General features: G+C 46.3%; 1 protein-coding gene and 1 pseudogene across 1 annotated transcript; both read left to right on the forward strand.

Moving 5' to 3' along the window:
• The first annotated feature begins 1,391 nt into the window (after positions 1-1,391).
• On the forward strand, positions 1,392-2,573 carry LOC115526245 (annotated as a pseudogene).
• An 8,193-nt stretch (positions 2,574-10,766) lies between these two features.
• On the forward strand, positions 10,767-17,559 carry UCP2 (uncoupling protein 2). Its single transcript, XM_030331160.2, has 8 exons — positions 10,767-10,876; positions 11,646-11,802; positions 14,365-14,588; positions 14,764-14,974; positions 15,796-15,990; positions 16,072-16,173; positions 16,517-16,697; positions 17,093-17,559. Exons 3-8 carry the CDS (start codon positions 14,463-14,465, stop codon positions 17,205-17,207), a joined length of 930 nt encoding a protein of 309 aa, XP_030187020.1. The 5' UTR covers positions 10,767-10,876; positions 11,646-11,802; positions 14,365-14,462; the 3' UTR covers positions 17,208-17,559.
• The last annotated feature ends 3,064 nt before the right edge of the window (positions 17,560-20,623 follow it).

Raw genomic sequence — 20,623 nt, forward strand, 5'->3', positions numbered from 1 at the left:
TATAGGGGTATTCACTTTTTGAAAGTTTATCATGCTACACACTTATGGTTTGTGCACTGTTTTGTATGTTATGCTTCAATAAAAAGTTTACTTTAAAAGTGCACTAATTTTTAAAAAACAGTCCACTGGTGATCTCTGAGAAGCATGTGTGCGGGTACACTTCTGTGTGTCTGTATATCTATGTGTGTGTGTGTGTGTGTGTGTGTGTGTGTGTGTGTGTGTGTGTGGATGATGAGACGAGCTGGCCAGGCAAAGATCCGAGGAAGTGTTCCAGGATAAGGAAACAAGCAGTCCACAGGCCCTACAGGAATAAGCCTGGCGTGTTCAGAGAATGGAAAGAAGGCTGTGTGTGTGTCTGGCATAAAGTGAATGAGATGAATGTGAGATCATTCCTTTATTCATTCATCAAATACGTAAGAGTTGTGCCAGAGGCTGAGAAGTCTGAGGAGAGCCAATTGTTTGCAAAGTGTGGCAGAGAAAGGAAGGAGAGGGGGAAAGCCAAGGTAGAAGAAAGTCCTGAGGGTTCCTTTCAAATTACACATGCAGACACATACACACACATACACACAGAGTAGAAGAAAGGAAAAACTGAAGACGAGAGAAACATTACAGAAACAAGGTCCTGGAGAAAAACAGTAGAGGACAGAATAATGGGAATAGGTGAGAGGGCTCACTCTGGGAAGGATATGGGAAAGCTAAAAGTAAAACAGTCATAAAGACAAACATTTTGAAATAGAGAGAAGCAAAATTAACACATTCTCCCATCTCTCCATTGAAATTTGAGGAATGGCCACATATGGGAATACATTAGGGCTTAGAGAGTTATTTATAAAAAAGAGATTTTGAAAGTTATTTTTTTCCCTTAAAATATAATTTAATAAAGAAACTGGGTCCTCTGATGCGCTCCTAACACTGTTCTCTGTTCTCTGCCAAGCTGAGCTGTCTGGAGCTTCACCATGAGGCAGCCTGGGAAATTCCAAAGTGTAAGGTACCAGGCCTCTAGTACGCTCCCCCGAGCTGTCCCAGGGCCCTCACACCATAGACAGAGAGCTCCACATAAGGCATACTGCCCACAGAGTAAGCTGCTAGCTAATAGGTGACAGGGTCTTTAAAATTCACAGAGAGGGGCGCCTGGGTGGCTCAGTCAGTTAAGCGGCCGACTTCAGCTCAGGTCATGATCTCGCGGTCCGTGAGTTCGAGCCCCGCGTCGGGCTCTGTGCTGACGGCTCAGAGCCTGCAGCCTGTTTCAGATTCTGTGTCTCCCTCTCTCTGACCCTCCCCCATTCATGCTCTGTCTCTCTCTGTCTCAAAAATAAATAAACGTTAAAAAAAAATTTTTTTTAAATAAATAAAATTCACAGAGAAAATGTGCAAAGTAGGTTGTCCTCTACATGTCCACCATCAGTTATGATACAGAAATAGAACATAAACATGTCAAGGAAGATGAGTACAAATACTTTGAGGAGCTATTATACTCTAGCCGGTTTCATGCTGTACCTTTACCATTTATTGGATATTGTGGGACTGAGATAATACCATTTTTGCATTATGCTGAGATGATCGATGACATTTTGAAAACTGAGAAGAGTTATGCTTCATTGTCCAGTTGTCCGGGACTGAATGTCTACAGTTTCATGGCGTTAAAAGACAGTAGTACACTGATATTATGAATCAATATGGATCACTACATTTTTTCTTTTTGAAATTTGGGGGAAAAGTCACATCCTCTACCAATAAAGCCAGTAGAAAATCCCATAGAGATATGGTAGGTAATATAAACTGGTCAGATCACAAAAATGACATAAAGATATGAATTTTGCCTGAGGAATATACTACTGTGAAGATCGCTGATTCAGGTCCCCAACTCTCTGGATCAGTAGATTATAATGTGGTACACAGTTTATATAACAAAGGATTTATTTCTTTGAATAAATAAATCAATCTCTGATGACAATTTCATTCTCTTGAAGGTTTTATAATGAACTGAATGCCAGATGACTAGGTGATTACTTTGAAACTATGTATTATCTTTCAACAGGTAAGCATACTAATGTTGCTGAGCTTGCAAATGTCCTTGAGTGAGACTTATCATTGGTTAAGAATGATGTTTCCATGTATTGCTGATTGGGCTTTGCACATAAGAGACAAGTAATAAATCTGGATCAACTTCATTCATCATGGTGGAATGTACCCTGTGTAAACAAATTTAAAAGTAGTTTATATCTACAAAAGATACTCCTATCATGGCATGGTGAAGAAGGTAGGAGTCCTGAACAAGAAGCTGTGTGAGCTCTGATATCCATACTACATCCAGCTGACACTGCCAGGATAAGCAGTTTGGGTCTGTCTACAGGATTCACGAAGATATTGTTTTCCTATCTGACTCAACTCTTGCCTTTTTAACGATGAGAAATCTTTCACCTAAAGTTGGCAAACTCTCACATGAGTCTCTGGACAGCTTCCTTAACAGAATTAGAAAAGATTCAAAACACTTAGGAAGGAGAAGTGCAGACTGCAGAAATATTTTGATCAGGCACTTAAAGAAACAAAATACTGTCTCTGCATCACAGTAACAACCCAATTATGGTTTTCTTCTGAACCTCTTACATTGTAAAAGCCTTCCTGATTTGAATTCTACAACTTGAAGCAGAGTTCTACACAAAAATTATAAATTGCTTGTTTCCACAGCTTCTCTAATAGATCAACCCATTGGCAATAGTATTGCTTGGCATTTTATTGTTGTTTTTTAATGTTTATTTATTTTTGAGAGAGAGAGAGTGAGCAGGGGAGGGGCAGAGAGAGAGGGAGACAAAAGATCTGAAGCAGGCTCCATGCTGACAACAGAGAGCCCCATGCAGGACTTGGAACTCACAAATCCATGAACCGTGAGATCATGACCTGAGCCAAAGTCAGACGCTTAACTGACTGCGCCATCCAGGTGCCCCCTGCTCAGCATTTTAGATCCATTATCTAGAAGTCACCACCCAGAAGTCAGATACCCATTTCTTTTACCGTCCAAAAGCATAAGACTTCAAAAACTATCATAGAGATTTCATGGTTATTATTTTTTTAAGTTTATTTATTTATTTTGAGAGAAGGAGAGAGAGGGAGCATGCGCGAGCAAGTTGGGGAAGGGCAGAGAGAAGGGAGAGACAGAGAATCTCAAGCAGGCTCCACACTGTCAGTGTGGGGTCCCACGTGGAACTCTAACTCACAAAACCGTGAGATCATGACTTGAGCCAAAACCAAGAGTCAGACACTTAACTGACTGAGCCACCCAGGCACCCCATATTTCATGGTTATTATTAAACATTAATAATGCCTTGGAGTCCTAATCCTGAAATAATTCCTACTTTAGATATGCTCATAATATTGAACAATGGGATGGGAGAAATCTTTCCCATTTGATGAAACAACTACAAGGAGGGTCATGAGTCATGTTAATATGATTGTCTATAAAGCACTGCAAATGTTAAGGGACAAAATGGGTTTGCAGGGATTTTTGTGGTTATGTTACCATGTTGTATGCTTCTAAACAATTTACAAACGGAAGACTTGGTGATGTTTCTGAGAAGAAAGGAGAACCTGATTTCACTTCCGGCTCAGAGCAAATGAAAGTAGAGAACGATTTGAAATGGTCACTGAGGAAGCAACTACAGATTGAACAACAAAACAGAACTCTGATGTTGCCACAACAGAAGCCCACTGGTTTCTTCTTGATCTGTGCTTTGAAATTCCTGTTTAGCTCTGAATTAATGAGAAAGTTTATAGGAAAACTGCTACACACAAACTTTGCAGAAAAGAAAGCTGTCAAAACAAACAAAAAAACCCCTCCATTCTGGTACAAAACTATGTCTACGTGTCCTTAACTTTTCATTCATTCTAGGAAGGAGCTTTAACACTGGATATTCACACTGAAGCCACTTTTTCAAGTTTGCTTTACCATCTTAGGTTGGTATGGAAGTCTCATTTCCTGCAAATAATGCAATATTTAGAGACGGCATCTTATCAGAAAAGAATAGACAGTCACCTTCCTCAATTCATTTGCAATAATCTTATAACAACAACATTTGTTATTCACACTTGGTGTCTTTTTCTTTCTTAAAGTGTGCTTTATAGTGCCAGTCACTAAAAAGCATCCTGCTAGTGAGGTATAACTTAAATAATGTTCAAAGTGTTTTGTGGTGTAGTTTGGGAAACAGTTGATAGTGTTTGGAATCTTGCTCATTATAGCACATCCTAATGCAACAAAGAGCTACTTCGAAAAAAATTTTTTTGACCCCTAATTTTTTAACAAAGAGCTTTTTAGCAATCAGCACTCTATTTTTTCATCTTGAATCAATCTGCATTTCATTTTATAAATCTAACAATAAACTTTATAGGCTTTATGATGACTGTTGACATTTATAAGCAGTCACTATGAATACTGTAATGGTGATTTTATGTGTCAGTTTATCAAACATAAATCTGGTTTAATTTTATATGTAACAAAATATATAACAAAACCTATGCTTTTGGGGATAATGGGAAGAGATTTATCTCTTCCTAAGAAAAGACTTCTTGGTATTTAAACTTTTTTTTTTTAACGTTTATTTATTTTTGAGACAGAGAGAGACAGAGCATGAACAGGGGAGGGTCAGAGAGAGGGAGACACAGAATCTGAAACAGGCTCCAGGCTCTGAACTGTCAGCACAGAGCCCGACGCGGGGCTCGAACTCACAGACCGCGAGATCGTGACCTGAGCCAAAGTCGGCCGCTTAACCGACTGAGCCACCCAGGCGCCCCAAGACTTCTTGGTATTTAGAGTAGAAAGAGTATAAAACAATAAATATCCAGTACTGAGAAATTTGATGAGGCATTAAGAATTCCTGTGGATATCTATAAATTATGTGTATCAATTGAACATTGTGGAAGGTATACAAATCAGCAAGTTATGTATAATTTAGCCCTGTTTTATAAGATCTTAACTCAGACTATAAAGATTCACTGACATCTCATGAGAAGTTTTGGAAAACATTTTTTTTAACCCATTTAGAATTCATTCAAAGTGCATCAAGCAGCGCTTTAAAGGGTGTTAACATGGTCCAATTTGCATTTTGTTTGTTTTGGTTTTTTCCTTTTTTTTTTGTATCAGCATTATTGAAATATAATTAACATACCATACAATTCACTCATTTAAAGGGAAAGTCAACAGTTTTTTAGTATATTCAGAGTTGTGCAACCATCACCACAACCAATTTTAGAACATTTTCATCATCCCAAAACAACCACCCTCTCCTTACCCTTTACCTGTCATGCCCCAATGCCCTCCATCCCTCCTAGCTCTATTTTCTGCCTCTATAGAGTCGTCTATTCTGACATTTCATACAAGTGGAAGCATACAATATGTGGTCTTTTGTGACAGGCTTGACTTAGCAAAATGTTTTCAAGGTTCATCCTTGTTGTAGCATGTATCAGTACTTCATTCCTTTTTATTGCTGACTAAACATGCATCTTTTAACTCTTAACAGTGTTTTTCTAATTCAACATTTAAAATACAGGGTTTGCTGGGGGACCTGAGTGGCTCAGTTGGTTAAGCAACCAGCTCTTGGTTTCTGCTCAGGTCATGATCTCACCGTTCGTGGAATTGAGCTCTGAGTTGGACTCCACACTGACAGCATGGACCCTGCTTGGGATTCTTTCTCTCCCACTATCTCTGTCCCTCCCCAACACTCTCTCTCAAAATAAACAAATAAACTTAAAAAAGACAACAACAAAAAAATCTTTAATGAATCTTCACTGGCAAGTAACAAACCCTATATATTTTTTTAAGTTCATTTATTTATTTTGAGAGAGTGTGTTGGGGAGGAGCAGAGACAGTGCACACATGCGTGCATGTGCACACACACAAGCAGGGGAGGGGCAGAGAGAGAAAGGGAGAGAGAGAAAGGGAGAGAAAGAATCCCCAGCAGGCTCCATGCTCAGCACAGGTACTGAGGCAGGCAGGAGCATGACCTGAGCTGAAGTCTGACACTCAACCGACTGAGCCATCCAGGTACCCCTTGATTTTTCTAAAATATGCAATCAGGGACACCTGGCTGGCTCAGTTGGTGGAACATTTGACTCTTGATCTTGGGGTTGTGAGTTCAAGCACCAAGTTGGGTGTAGAGATTACATAAAAATAAAATCTTTTTAAAAATGCAATCAGAGGAGGGGCGCCTGGGTGGCTCAGTTGGATAAGTGTCTGACTTCGGCTCAGGTCATGATCTTGCAGTTCGTGAATTGGAGCCCCGCGTCAGCTATGCTGACAGCTCAGAGCCTGGAGCCTGCTTTGAATTCTGTGTCTCCCTCTCTCTCTGCCCCTCCCCTCCCTGCTCATGCTCTGTCTCTCTCTGTCTCAAAAATGAATAAAACATTTAAAAAAATGTTTTAAAAAATGTAATCAGGGGAGCCTAGGTGGCTCAGTCAGTTAAGCGTCTAGCTCTTGGTTTTGGCTCAGGTCATGATCTTATGGTTTCGTGAGTTCAATACCCACATCAGGCTCCATCCTGACAGGGCAGAGTCTGCTTGAGATTTTCTGTCTCCCTCTCTCTCTCTGCCCCTCCTCCACTTGCGTTGCCTCTCTCTCAAAAATAAATAAACTTAAAAAATTAAAAATAAAAATTTTTAAAAATGCAATGAATAAAATACCTAGGAATAAATCTAACCAAAGGGGTGAAAAATCTATACACTGAAAACTATAGAAAGCTTATGAATGAAACTAAAAAAGACACAAAACAATGGAAAAATATTCCATGCTCCTGGAGAGGAAGAACAAATATTATTAAAATGTCAATACTACCCAAAGCAATCTACATATTCAATGCCATACCTGTCAAAATAACACCAGCATTCTTCAGAGTTAGAACAAACAATCCTAAAATTTGTATGGAACCACAAAAGACCCCAAATAGCCAAAGCAATCTTGAAAAAGAAAACCAAAGCAGGAGGCATCACAATCCCGGACTTCAAGCTGTATTACAAAGCTGTAATCATCAAGACAGTATGGTACTGGCACAAAAACAGACACTCAGATCAATGGAACAGAATAGAGAACCCAGAAATGAACCCACAAACGTATGGCCAACTAATCTTTGACAAAGCAGGAAAGAATATTCAATAGAATAAAAACAGTCTCTTCAGCAAGTGGTGCTAGGAAAACTGGACAGCGACATGCAGAAAAATGAATCTGGATCATTTTCTCACACCATACACAAAAATAAACTCAAAATGGATGATAGACCTAAACGTAAGACAGGAAGCCATCAAAATCCTAGAGAAGAAAGCAGGCAAAAAAACTCTTTGACTTCGGCCACAGCAACTTTTTATTCAACACGTCTCTGAAGGCAAGAGAAACAAAAGCAAAAATGAATTATTGGGACCTCGTCAAAATAAAAAGCTTCTGCACGGCAAAGGAAACAATCAGCAAAACTAAAAGGCAACCAACGGAATGGGAGAAGATATTTGCAAATGACATACCAGATAAAGGGTTAGTATCCAAAATCTATAGAGAACTTATCAAACTCAATACCCAAAAACCAAATAATCCAGTGAAAAAATGGGCAAAAAACATGAATAGACGCTTCTCCAAAGAAGACATCCAGATGGCCAACTGACACATGAAAAATGCTCAACATCACTCATCAGGGAAATACAAATCAAAACCACAATGAGATACCACCTCACACCTGTCAGAATGAATAACATTAACAACTCAGGCAACAACAGATGTTGGCGAGGATGCGGAGAAAGAGGATCTCTTTTGCACTGCTGGTGGGAATGCAAACTGGTGCAGCCACTCTGGAAAACAGTATGGAGGTTCTTCAAAAAATTAAAAATAGAACTACCCTACAGCCCAGCAATTGCACTACTAGTTATCTATCTAAGGGATACAGGTATGCCATTTTGAAGGGGCACATGCACCCCCATGTTTATAGCAGCACTATCAACAACAGCCAAAGTATGGAAAGAGCCCAAATGTCCATCGATGGATGAATGGATAAAGAAGATGTGGTATACAGATACAATGGAGTATTACTCGGCAATCAAAAAGAATGAAATCTTGCCATTTGCAACTATGTGGATGGAACTAGAGGGTACTATGCTAAGCGAAATTAGTCAGAGAAGACAAATATCATATGACTTCACTCATATGAGGACTTTAAGAGACAAAACAGATGAACATAAGGGAAGAGAAGCAAAAAGAATATAAAAACAGGGAGGGGGACAAAACATAAGAGACTCTTAAATATAGAGAACAGAGGGTTGCTGGAGGGGTTGTGGGAGGGGGGTGAGCTAAATGGGTAAGGGGCATTAAGGAATCTACTGAAATCATTGTTGCACTATATGCTAACTTGGATGTAAATTTAAAAATAAATTAATAAATAAAATAACTAAGTTCTAAAAAAATGCAACCAGATAATTTTGTGTTTATTTGGGGGTGGGGGGGGTTAACATAGCCAACCTACCCAATATTTTAAAATTACCAGAGACATTTGAAATGTTTAATATTTTCTCATGTTGGCTTAATTATTTGATGTTTTCAATTCTCTTTAGCATTCTTGTGTCTTTTCCATTTTCAGTGTTTCAAACAGTTTGTATTTAAAATGTTAAAGTTTCAAAACTGTAAATACAGTGGATTGTTTTCTGGTATGATATCAACATTATAAACCTTGTCAGTTTGATTATTGGCACCTACATTTACAAATAAACTGCAGTATGTATGTATTTAATGAAATAGATGTGAAACAAGTTTTTTAAATGCACTTACCTGTATGCATACATCCTCTAATCTGTCTACAGGACATCTTATGACTTGGACAAGCTGCTTGCTAGAAGTCCACAGATATAGTGTCAGTAGCATTGCTCTCATCTGCTTGGCTCCATCCGAAATAAAAGAGAATTGGCGGGGGGGGGGGGAGGGGGGGTCATTGTTTATTTTTGTTTTCAAACTCTTGTGTTAAGAGAATTTAACAGGATTTCTTCTTAAGAAATTCATGCTGGGTCCTGGTAATCTCTACTTCTTTTTTTAAAGGTTCACACATCATCTTTTTACCAGCCCTTGAATTTTGCAAGGGATAAACACACATCTCACGGGTATATAGTCTTTGGCCAATTCTTCCTTGTTTTGGCAATCAGGGTGGTGCTTTCATTTTGAGGCCATTAGTTCCATCTTGTTCTTTCTGCCTTCTCAAGTTCAGCAGTTTCACCACCAGTCACAGAGCAATCTGGGAATCATTTCATCACAGCAAGACACAGAAGCTTGTGGAAAAGCCAGAGCAGCTAGTGGATGGGAGATTCCACAATGCCAGAAATAATTCTCCAGCTTGACTTCTCAGTTTCCACTTTTCTTCTGCTTCTGCCAAGACCACGTGTTCAGTGTTTTTCTTTCCTGCTATAATTATCCAGTCCCATGCCAGTTATTTTCAGCTGACATTGCTTGTGGACAATTCAGAAAACAAACACATTGGAGGCTGATAAACCAGGATTTAAATCGCAGCTCACCACTTCACAGCTGTGTGACATTACGCAGGTGATTTCACTTCTTTGGGACTCTGTTTCCTCTTAAAACTGAGGTTAATATCAGCCTCACAAGATTATATTAAGTATTCACACTGAATGTGAACACAGTAATTGCAGTAACCAAATGTTCATCTCCCCTGATCCTCCCATTTACACTTTTTCAGACATTTTCAACAGCAGCCCAAACAGCATGCACACAGCCTACTATATGCAGGCCCCTGATGTTGTGACACTAAAAATAAAGAGCTTCCTGCTCTCTAGAAGTTTACAATCTAGTCAGAGAGACGTCTTCGATTAATCCATTCAATGGTGCTGGGAGGCCAACAAGGACAAAAACATAGGAAGAAAGGGCGAAGCCAAGGGTGAACAAGAGTCCTACTCCCCAAACGTTATATTTGTCCCAGCCACAGGACACAATTACTGGTTTTTTGCGTGTCTGTCACCCCAACAGGACTGCCAGCCGACTGAAGGGGACCCAGGTTCGGCTCATCTAAGTTACTTTCTCATCGCCAGGTTGGGTGCACAGCAGGCCCGGGCCCTGTTCCGCCTTCTTACTCGAGGGGCGCCGGCCCGTGCACCCAGGTGTATATGGGCGCGGGAGCGTCACGCTGGGTGCCTCCGTCCCGCCCAGATCGGAAGTCCCCTGGATCCCCTGGGCAAGGCCAGAGTGCCGCGGGCGTACGCCGGAAGCCCAGCGGCGCCTCGCGGCTGTTGGCTGTTAGCCGCCACCTGCCGCTCCACCTCGGATTGGCTCCTTCCTCCGGCAACGCGGCGGCTTTAACTAATCTCCAGCGGCCGCGAGGCCCCGCCCCGCGGAGGACTCAGGAGGCTGGAGTTCTGTTTGCGAAGTGAGGGGTTGCAGAGCCGGTGAAGGGGGGGAGTACGCTTTCATCCGAGTTTCTGGAGCGTATTAGAAAGAGCCCTAGCGGGATACAGGGGGAGCAGAGGCGTGTGTGACCCTGGGCTGCTTCTGCTTCTTTCCGGGCGTCCGCCTTGCCATTCTCACCAAGAGGTTGGCGGCACGGGGATGTGTGAGGAGACGCGATGGACGCGGGGATCCGCCCGCACGGAAATGGGAGTGGAGGAAGGCGCGCACAGAACTTTTCGCTGGACAGCCCTTGCCGAAAGGCGGTAACTAGAGGCCCCGCCTCGCAGGCCCCGCCCAGCCCCGCAGGCCCCGCCCCCGAGACCTAAAGCGCGGCAGCCTCCAGCGACCCCATTGTAAACTCGCCGGACACATTTTCGGTTTGAGTACTGTCCGTGCTCTCTCCACGCGCCCTCCGCCCGCCGACAGACAACAGAGTTGCCAGCACGCTCTTGTTCTCCCTTCGGCCGGGTGAGCCCGGGCCCCGCCCGCCCTAGCCTTGAGCCCGCTAAACCTGCGGCACTCCCGCCACCCCGGCAGCGAGGACCCGCGCCCTTCCTTCTAATTTCTCTCTTCTTCTCCCAGCCTATCTTGAATTTTTCTTCTCTGTCCTCTTTTTCCTTTTCTTTCACTCTTTTTCTCTCCCCTTTTGTTTACCTCTCACCTTCAACTGGCTCAATAATTTAAGCCTCCACCCTTCTACTCTCTCCCCTCGCCCAGGATGCCCAGCCCTGCTTTTGGGTGGGGGCCTTCGGCGCGACTGCGACGACCAGAATGACTTTCCATCCCCCAGGCTGAGACGGAGTTTTGAGCAGGGCCCGTTCCCAGCCCCTCTAACCTCCTCACAGCTCGCGGCTGGGTGCTAGTCGATTCTCTGCGAGTCTCTGACCTATCATGACCGCCTAACAACACTCCCGCTCACCAGAATCTGCTGACTGCGTTGGGAGGCTGCTTCTTCAGAGTACAGAGTGCCTCTAAAGCAGAAATCTGGAAGAGAGTCAATGTGTCTACTAAGAGAGCAGACAGGGGAGGGGGGATTCCTGGGTTCATTTCCCCCCTCCAGTGTGTGTACTTAATTAGTCCCCAGCTACCCTGGGTGAAATAGACCCTATTCCTTACTCCTCCCCACCTCCACCCTGAAGGACTGGGCTTGTGTGCCTTGGGCAGGTGGCCCTTTTCTAGCTGGAGTGTGATCCTTAAAGGCATATTTCCTTTCTAAACTCTTTCCCCTCATCCACAGGACACATAGTATGACTATTAGGTGTTTCGTCTCCCAGACATTTTCTATGGAAAACCAAGGGGATCGGGCCATGATAGCCACTGGCAGCTTTGAAGAATGGGATGCCTTTAGAGAAGCTTGATCTTGGAGGCCTCAGCGTGAGACCTTACAAAGCCGGGTAAGAATCCACTCTAAGGGAAGGGTCTTCTGTTGCCTACTAGTGCTTTGGCTTGGGGGTGGGGGTCAGTGGGACATTAGCAAAAATAACTACCACCACCCCAGTGAAGTTGCTCTTCAGAATTCACAAAACACTTTCCTTTATCCCTGGTCTCATTCTATCCTTTAAGCTGATCTTGACTAGGCAGGGATGGTGGTCCCCATATTTACAAAGGAAGAAATTGAAGGCTAGATGGGACAGTGATTAGTCCTTGGTCATCCTGGGAGTCAGCAGCAGAGCTAGGACAAATTCCTGAGTCCTGAGTTTTATTTTCTCTTCTTAGTAGGGTCTTTAGCACAAGTGGCCATAGCCCCCATACTCAACCTCTAAAAGATCTGACAAACCCAAAGCAACATTCAAAATGGCAACTGAGCCTCTGTGCATTTGTCTTTGAGATGGACAGAGGCTGGGCCTTATTCTCTGGCCTTCACAACACTGTGACCCAGCTCAAGGTCAGGACATGATAGACTCACTTTTCAGGTCTCTGATGCCCAGAGAAGGGATATTCGTTGCCTGAACTTTCTCAGAACTGTCAAATTGGCATGAAAGTGGGGCACCTGGGTGGCTCAGTCATTTAAGCGTCCAACTTCGGCTCAGGTCTTGACCTCATGGTTTTGTGGGCTTGAGCTGTGCTGACAGCTCAGAGCCTGGAGCCTGCTTCGGATTCTGTGTTTCCCTCTCACTGTCCCTCCCCCACTCATGCTCTGTCTCTCTGTCTCTCAAAAATAAATAATAAAAAAAAAAAGCTAAAAATTTAAGTTTTTTTAAAAAAAATTGGCATGAGAGAACTTGGGTGTTAGACTTTCTTGTTAAAAGCCCGGGGGCTGAGAAAACAGCAGGAGAGAAATGTTCTGGACACCAGTGCAGAGCAAATCTAATAAGCTTTGGAGGCTGTAGCTGTGGCTCTTACCAAGTTCCCTCATCTGTAACATGGAAATAAGGCAGCCACCTCACAGGGCAGCTCTGAAGAGTAAATGAGCTAATAGAGTGCCCCGGGCGGTGGGATGGGGAATGTATCCAACAGGTTCTGGGGGATAGATAGATATGTCAGAACAGGGAAGCTGGGGAGTCTGGAGCTCCTTCATCAACCCTCTCCGCCATGTGAGTACCAATCTTCACTGAGCCTCACGTGGGCCAGACTCCAGGGAAACTCCAATAAGGCCAGGACCTGGCCTATAGTAGATCCGGATGCAACTGAGTGGTGAGTAGCCTCTGGATTTCCCTGTTGGCCCCAGACGCCTGGAGTAGAGAAGCTCAGGAGGAAGAAGCTGTGAGATGTTTGTTTCCATGGGTCTTTGTGTTCACAACTGACTCCAACCACATCCTCCCTCTGCTGGCCAGCATTTTCCTTATGGCCCCAGCAACATGGGCGACCAATCAGGCTAGGCTCAGAGCAGCTGCTCCTGGTGAAGTGAAGTGAGAGAAGTGAGCTCAGGGGAGAGAGAAGCAGGTCACCTCCCCCACTGGGGTGCTGGGCTCACTTCCTCCCCGGGGAAGGGCAGCAGAGGCCGCAGAGAAGGGTGTTGTTCAACTCTGAGAACAAAATGGAGCTTTTGGTTTCCTGTGTCTTTGTAGCTCTGATCTGCACCTCCCTATTCCTACCCCTCCTGTGGTGAAGATGTGGATCCCCTTTGTTGAAGGAGAGGAAACTGGCTAGAGAGGGAGACTGTTTTTCCTGGGTCACACAATAGGCCAGTGGGGGAGAGTCCAGGTCTGTGTACCTACTTTCAGCCCTGAGAGTTGTCCAGGATCCCTCAAGGCCCAGCTAAATATTACCTCTCTCCTGATGGAGTTAGTTGTTCCCTCTGCATTTTGAGAGTATGTCCTGCAAGCCCCAAATGTAGCTTGAATCACCTGCCCATCCCCTGTGCCAGACAGTAAGCCCCATCTAGGGTTGATATTGTCTCCTGCATCTCAGTGAGCCAGTGCCCAGCAAAGCAGTCTTGTTGAAAGAATGACTCTAGAGAGCCCAAGTTGTGTGGGGCTGGGGAGGAGAATTAGACTGGGCTGAGAAGGGACTGAACTGGTCTTCTCCATTCCTTTTCTTCTAGACTTAGATAATTTGAGACCCATAGGAACCTCTCCTACTTAAGAAATCCAGGGCATAAGCCTATGAGCCTGTGCCTTTCAGATCTTGGTCTGACTGAAACCTTTTCCCCACTTCTGCCTGTCCTTCAGACAGATCTGCAGAAGTAGGCATGCCGGTATCATCAGTGAAATCTCTGCACCCAGCAGACAAAAGGATGAGTCAGTGACAGTTTGTCAGCACTAAGATAGCCCTGATCCAGACTCTTCCTATAGTAAAAGGGAGGGGGCTCTTCACAAAATGTGTTCTCCTCAGGCAGGAATTGCTTCTCTAGCCCCTACTTGAGTACCTCCAGAGCTCATTCCTGTTTTCCTTCATGAGGTTGCTCTGGTTCTTGCTTAGGGAAGTGGTGCTGTCAGGGAAGGTGGGGGTGGGGTGGTAAGCAGGGAGGGACTGCGCATGCTGCTGCTAATGGGGCTTCTCTCTCCTTGGCTTAGATTCCGGCAGAGTTCCTCTATCTCGTCTTGTTGCTGACCGAAGGTGCCCCCTTCTCCATCTTTCTCCATCTCCTGGGAGAGAGGAGGAAATCAGCATTATGGTTGGGTTCAAGGCTACAGATGTACCCCCTACTGCCACTGTGAAGTTCCTGGGGGCTGGCACAGCTGCCTGCATTGCAGATCTCATCACCTTTCCTCTGGACACCGCTAAAGTCCGGCTGCAGGTGAGGGCAGAAAGCCTGCGGTTCCCAATGTTGTCTAGTTTACTCTGCCCCAAGATATAGACTCCTTAAGGGCCAGTGGGGTGTTTGGGACTGTGTAAACTTTGGAGCGTAGGGATGGCAGGAGATGGGGAGGGCAACCTGCCAACCCCTATAACCACCCATCTTGGCCTTGCAGATCCAAGGAGAAAGGCAGGGACCAGCGCGGGCCGTAGCTAGCGCCCAGTACCGTGGCGTGCTGGGCACCATCCTGACCATGGTGCGCACCGAGGGCCCCCGCAGCCTCTACAATGGGCTGGTCGCTGGCCTGCAGCGCCAGATGAGCTTTGCTTCTGTCCGCATCGGCCTCTACGACTCTGTCAAGCAGTTCTACACCAAGGGTTCTGAGCGTGAGTGTGGAGCTGGGCCATGGGCCCCTTGACCTTTTCTCCTTGGTGATGACCAATCCAATCAAATCATCCTTGATTGATGATTTGCTACATAGCTTCTTTAGGCTCTAAGATCCCTAGGAGGATCAGAGGAACTGAGAACTGGAAGGCACCTTGATTCTCCTAATGATTCTTGAGCACCTGGGCTGTGCCAGGTTCTGTGCAGGGCATCATCCCATGACAGTCCCCACCACTACTCTGAGAGTAGGTGGTATCATCCCCATGTTAGAGATGAAGAGACTGAGCCTTGCTGGCTGGAAAGTACTTGGCCAAGAGCACACAATGAGGAGCCGGAAAACACACCCAGGACTTTTGCTTCCAAAGCTAGCACTCTTCCATTTTACCTCCTCGCATGCTATGCCCACCTCCTTTTTACATATGTGAAAACTGAGAACCCAGATCAAAAGGTTAACTTTTCCTGAGATAACATGGCAAGGAGAAATAGATCTGGCATGCAAACCCAAGTCTTATGAATCTAAGGCCTTGGAAGGCCACTTCTCTCTGAGCCTTGGGTTTTCACTTGTCAGGTGGAAATGATTGTGACTTACCCTGTTGAGCTAGGTCTCATTTTGTCCCACTCCTTGCTATGTCCCATTGCGTAGCAAGTAGTAGACATTCAAGGTGTTATTTTCTTTGATGCAAGGAGTTTTTAGAGCAAGAGCTTGTCTGAATCCTATTCCCAGAAGGCAAGAGATTACAGTGATGAGGTGATTTTTAGTGAAGAGAGGTGGAAAATTAGTACAATCCCAGCTGGGCACTGAACCCCCATGTTTCTTCCACAGATGCCGGCATCGGGAGCCGCCTCCTGGCAGGCAGCACCACAGGGGCCTTGGCTGTGGCTGTGGCCCAGCCCACAGATGTAGTAAAGGTCCGATTCCAAGCTCAGGCCCGGGCTGGAAGTGGCCGGAGATACCAAAGCACTGTCGATGCCTACAAGACCATTGCCCGAGAGGAAGGGTTTCGGGGACTCTGGAAAGGTGTGTACCAGGTGTTTCTTCTTCCCTATCTTCCTCCTCCTCTAGTCTCTGGTCTCACATCAGTATTTTTTCCTCCTGTAGGGACCTCTCCCAATGTTGCTCGTAATGCCATTGTCAACTGTGCTGAGCTGGTGACCTACGATCTCATCAAGGACGCCCTCCTGAAAGCCAACCTCATGACAGGTGAGTTAGTATAAATGGTTCTGGGTCTTGCCCTTCCCCCAACCTAGGATCAGATGTGAGGGTCTGGTTGCCTGAGTCTCACATCTTTTCATCCTCCTTCCCCTATGCTTGTGGAGTGAGTTTAGATTTACCATAGTGAAGCCAGCTGGGATGAAGCTCCCACTGCACACTGAGGTACTGAGGCTAGACTCTAGGCTAAATGACTTTTAGGTCATCAGGACAGATCCCTGCTGGCATCTCTTTCTCTAAAACCAGAAAACCCCTAAGTTAGTTTGATAATCTCTTCCCTTCTGGAATGATGAGGTAAGGAGTCCTGACTGCCTCTCCTGCTCCTCCTTGGCAGATGACCTCCCTTGCCACTTCACTTCCGCCTTTGGGGCAGGCTTCTGCACCACTGTCATCGCCTCCCCTGTCGATGTGGTCAAGACGAGATATATGAACTCTGCCCCGGGCCAGTACAGCAGCGCTGGCCACTGTGCCCTTACCATGCTCCACAAGGAGGGTCCCCGAGCCTTCTACAAAGGGTGAGCCTCTGATCCACCCCACCCAATCCCGAGCCTCCTAGCTACCCATACCTACACACAGGTGGGAGAGAACCACCTGGAACTGACTAGCAACCAGGTGTCAAACTATTCTGATCCTGGTGTTAGTATTTCACTGGCATTCCCTCATGCTCTTAACTAGTTCCTCCCAGAGTTGTCATTCCTACCTTATGGGTATTAAAATGGAGACTCACAGAGAATTCTTGCTCAGAGCCGCATGGCTGTGGGGCTCTGTTCACCCTGGGCCCTCACAGCCTCCTTTGGGACAGAGCAACTAGGTTGGATTGGATACCATGGCCCACTGGGGTGAGTGGGAGGTGAAGTGCCCTCAGGAGTCACCAAGGTGCCCCCTGTGACCTGTGTTTTCTGCCTTCTAGGTTCATGCCCTCCTTTCTCCGTTTGGGTTCCTGGAACGTGGTGATGTTCGTCACCTATGAGCAGCTCAAACGGGCTCTCATGGCAGCCTGCACTTCCCGGGAGGCTCCCTTTTGAGTGTCTCCTGCTGCTGACCCAACCACCTCCGGCTTTGGCTTTGGCTTTGGCTCTGGCTCTGGCTCTGGCTCCAGCTCCAGCCAAGCCCTGCTTCCCTTCCCTCTCTCCTCACCCCTTCCTTCCACTCCCTTTCCCACCACCTCCCTCTCCTGTCCCCACATTCTTACCCCTTCTCCCCTACCCCATCTCCCCGTTGCCTCCCAGTCCTAGTAGAGTTGACCCAGTTGACACTGTGGGAGGCCTGGAACTAGCCAGGATCCCAAGCCTTCGTTCCCTTGAAAAGCTAAGCCCAACTCTTTGTTCTGCCCCTAGTCCCAGCCAGCATGTCCCCCATAAAACAGGTTCAACCTTGTGTCTCCTCCTTCTCTCATAGCTGTTACCAGAGGTCTTGGTTCAGTGGGCCCTTCTGGCACCTGGTAGACAGCGGAGCAGCCACCTGACTTAGAAAGGGAGGTCTGCCCCACCTTCCGCTTCCAGCATCCATTCTGGGGCCCGTGGAGGTCATCTAGTTCATTTGTCTTTCCAGACCAGGCCTGGGGCTTAGGTGGTAAGTGAGGGAGCAGCTGGGAGTCACAGCTTCGCTCTCACTAGGACACTTGAGCTTCCACTCACCCAGTGCCTGGTGCTCCAGCTGGCCCCAGGCCTATTGATCTGCAAAATTAGTGTACTACTGTCTGCCCGACATCTCCTTGTTCGGTGGAAGATTTAGAGGAACTTGGGAATCTTAGATGCTGTGAACTTCTTTTATTCCATTCTACAAATGGGAAACTTCCTCTCCAAAGTCCCAGACCTCATGAGGACAAGTCTGGCTGCTTCTCATCCTCCACAGTCACACCCTTAGGTGGCATTCTTACTGCACTGGGTGGGACAGGGTGCAAGGAAAATATGAGGCCTCAGTCTGAGGATACTTTCATTTGGAGACTCACCCTCCCCCTAGGCTGGAGATCCCAAGGAGGCAGTGCCAAACCAGGGCTTAGGCTGCACAGGGTGTCAGCCTCCCTGTCCCTGTTCCTACCAGCTGTCCACAGAGGCAGGAAAGCAGATTCTACATCTGTTTCAAGGGGTAGGGGACTCTGAAGTCCCAGAATCCTGAGGCAGGATTAGAGCAGGCCCTTAGAATTAAGCCACCCAGGCTCATTTTATAGCTATTGGAAGAAACTGAAGTCTGGGACTAGGACTCAGACTCCTTTCTCCCCCACTGTGCCTCTTCACCAGGGACCAGAGCTGGAGTCCTTCAGAATGTCTGTTAAACAGCTGTAGAGCCAGGCTCAGAGAATGTGGTCTCCCTCTTCCCACAGCCTCAAGCAGCTGATGCTACTGCTCCTCCCCATTGGTCAGAGCTGGAGGCTCAGCCCTTCAGAGCTTTGGCAAGGGGCCCAGGAAATTAGAGTCCTGGAGAAGGAAAGAGGGCCTAGGATTCCTCACTGTACTTTGTAACATCTGACAAATTGAGCTGGGGTCTCATAGTCCCCAAGAGGAACAGGGTTGGGTGCCACAAGGTGAGCCAAGGCGAAGGTGGTAGGCAGCCCAGTGGGCCTGCTCTCTGCTGGGCTGCAGGGAGTCAACATAAATGGAGGACCGACCTGGTCAATGCACTTCATGCACCTTAATTCTCACACTAGTCCTATAAGGCAGGCTACTGTTTTATACCAGAGGAAACAGGGCCAATTTGTTGCCTTAGGCATGTCAGTCATGTGATTTGTTTATCAGTCTTGTGTCCCAGACACTTGGGCACAAGGCCACCAGACTCCATCATGGTTCTGGGCATGATCCTGGGACAGTGAGGAGTTGGGGCAGATGGCAGGAACCATGGAACAACATTACCAGTAGCCTCCCTAATTTAATAACTGGTCCTCACAGCTTATAAAATGGATATATGACAGGCCCTGCCTTGCCTGCCAGATGAGGTAGCACTGAAGATCACCAAGGTAATAGGAATTTCACAAAGATCTTTCGTCAGGCCTAAGACCACGCTTCCTTCAGAGCATTGCCATGAGGAAGAGGCTAGAGGCAGGCTTTCCTACTGGCCTAGAGGAGACCTGGGTGCTAGGATTTGCACCCACTTGCTCTCAGCACAGGGCAGCTACCACCACTCTTCCACCTAGGCCGTGCCTCAGGGCAGAGTCGGCTTCACTCCTCATCTGGTTTCCTGAAGGCCTGCAAGATCAGGCTTGCAATCTTTGCTATAAGAAACAGGTTCAGAAAGGCAAAGTGATTTGCCGAAGAGCATACACCTGAGGTGTATCTGACCCCAAGGCCTACATGTCTTACGGGCTGCACAGGTGCTTCCTAGAACCCTGGTCCAGACTCCATGTCTCAAGGTCGACTCCTGCCACATTTTCCCTGATGATTTCAAAATGGCTGACAGGTGCTACCCAGTCCCCATTTAAGAAAAAACATTAAGGGGTGCCTGGGTGGCTCAGTCGGTGAAGCGTATGACTCTCAATCTCCACTTGGGTCTTGATCTCAGGGTTGTGAATTCAAGCCCCATGTTCAAGAAAGAAAGAAAGAAAAAACCTTGAGCAAAGAATGTTTTGAACGGGGGAATCCAATATGGACAATATGGGGGCCTTTTCTATTACCTCTGAAGTCATTCCACAAAAGTGGCCACCTACTCATAAGATTAGATCTATCCTAGCCCAAACCCAGACTTGAAAGAGAGGAGTCTTTGCCCTGGCACAGGAGAGGTGCATGCCACACTGTTGTTGACTGATGGAATGCAGGTCAGGAAAGCAAGTGTGGTCTGCATAGGCCCAGCTGGGCCTGGAGGCCACATCAGCAACAATCCTGGAACCCTGAGATCTAAGCAGTGAATTCACCAAGCATGTTCACCACAATGACTCAATCCTCATAAGCAGCCTGCAGGAGGCTTATAAGCAGTAACATCCAGGGGGGTCAGTGGCAGGGCCAGGAGCAGAACCCAGTTCTGCCTCCCATACCACCCCACCTAGAGTCAGTCCAGGACCCACTGCATAGATGAGAAGTGAGGCTGTGAGGTAGAAACCAAAACCATTTCCAGCACTGTGTCCTTTGTGCTACCTCTAAGCAGGGTGAATCTGGGAAGTGGCCTTCAAGGTTCTGATGACATCTTTGCCCTGTGTGGCCTTGACAAGTGTTTTCTTCTCTGTGCTTCCTATCTACACTATGACCATATCACATTCTAGAGACTGCCCCTGCTAAAGACTTTGGGTCATGAGAAATCAGAGCAGGGTGGGGACCCACAGAGGTCACTCAGGTCTGCCCCACTCTATCAAGGGGAGCACACAGGCTCCGAACCTTCAGGGACCTGGCCACACTTACAAAATCTGGACAGGAACCCAGGTTCTAGGCTTTCTGGGCCATGCCCCTCCCCCTTTTCCACAAGAAGCAATATATGAGGCTCCTCTCCCTCCAACACAGTCTCCTGGGTAGGAAGA

This window comes from Lynx canadensis, chromosome D1 (genome assembly GCF_007474595.2).
Source record: "Lynx canadensis isolate LIC74 chromosome D1, mLynCan4.pri.v2, whole genome shotgun sequence".
NCBI classification, from domain to species: Eukaryota; Metazoa; Chordata; class Mammalia; order Carnivora; family Felidae; genus Lynx; species Lynx canadensis.

What these genes read in the sequence shown, in the direction of transcription:
- UCP2 (XM_030331160.2), top strand. Translation starts at nt 14,463, where the DNA reads ATGGTTGGGTTCAAGGCTACAGATGTACCCCCTACTGCCACTGTGAAG. An exon ending in CTACACCAAGGGTTCTGAGC is followed by an intron (nt 14,975 to 15,795) that starts GTGAGTGTGGAG and finishes TTTCTTCCACAG; the next exon opens with ATGCCGGCATCGGGAGCCGC. An exon ending in CCCCGAGCCTTCTACAAAGG is followed by an intron (nt 16,698 to 17,092) that starts GTGAGCCTCTGA and finishes TCTGCCTTCTAG; the next exon opens with GTTCATGCCCTCCTTTCTCC.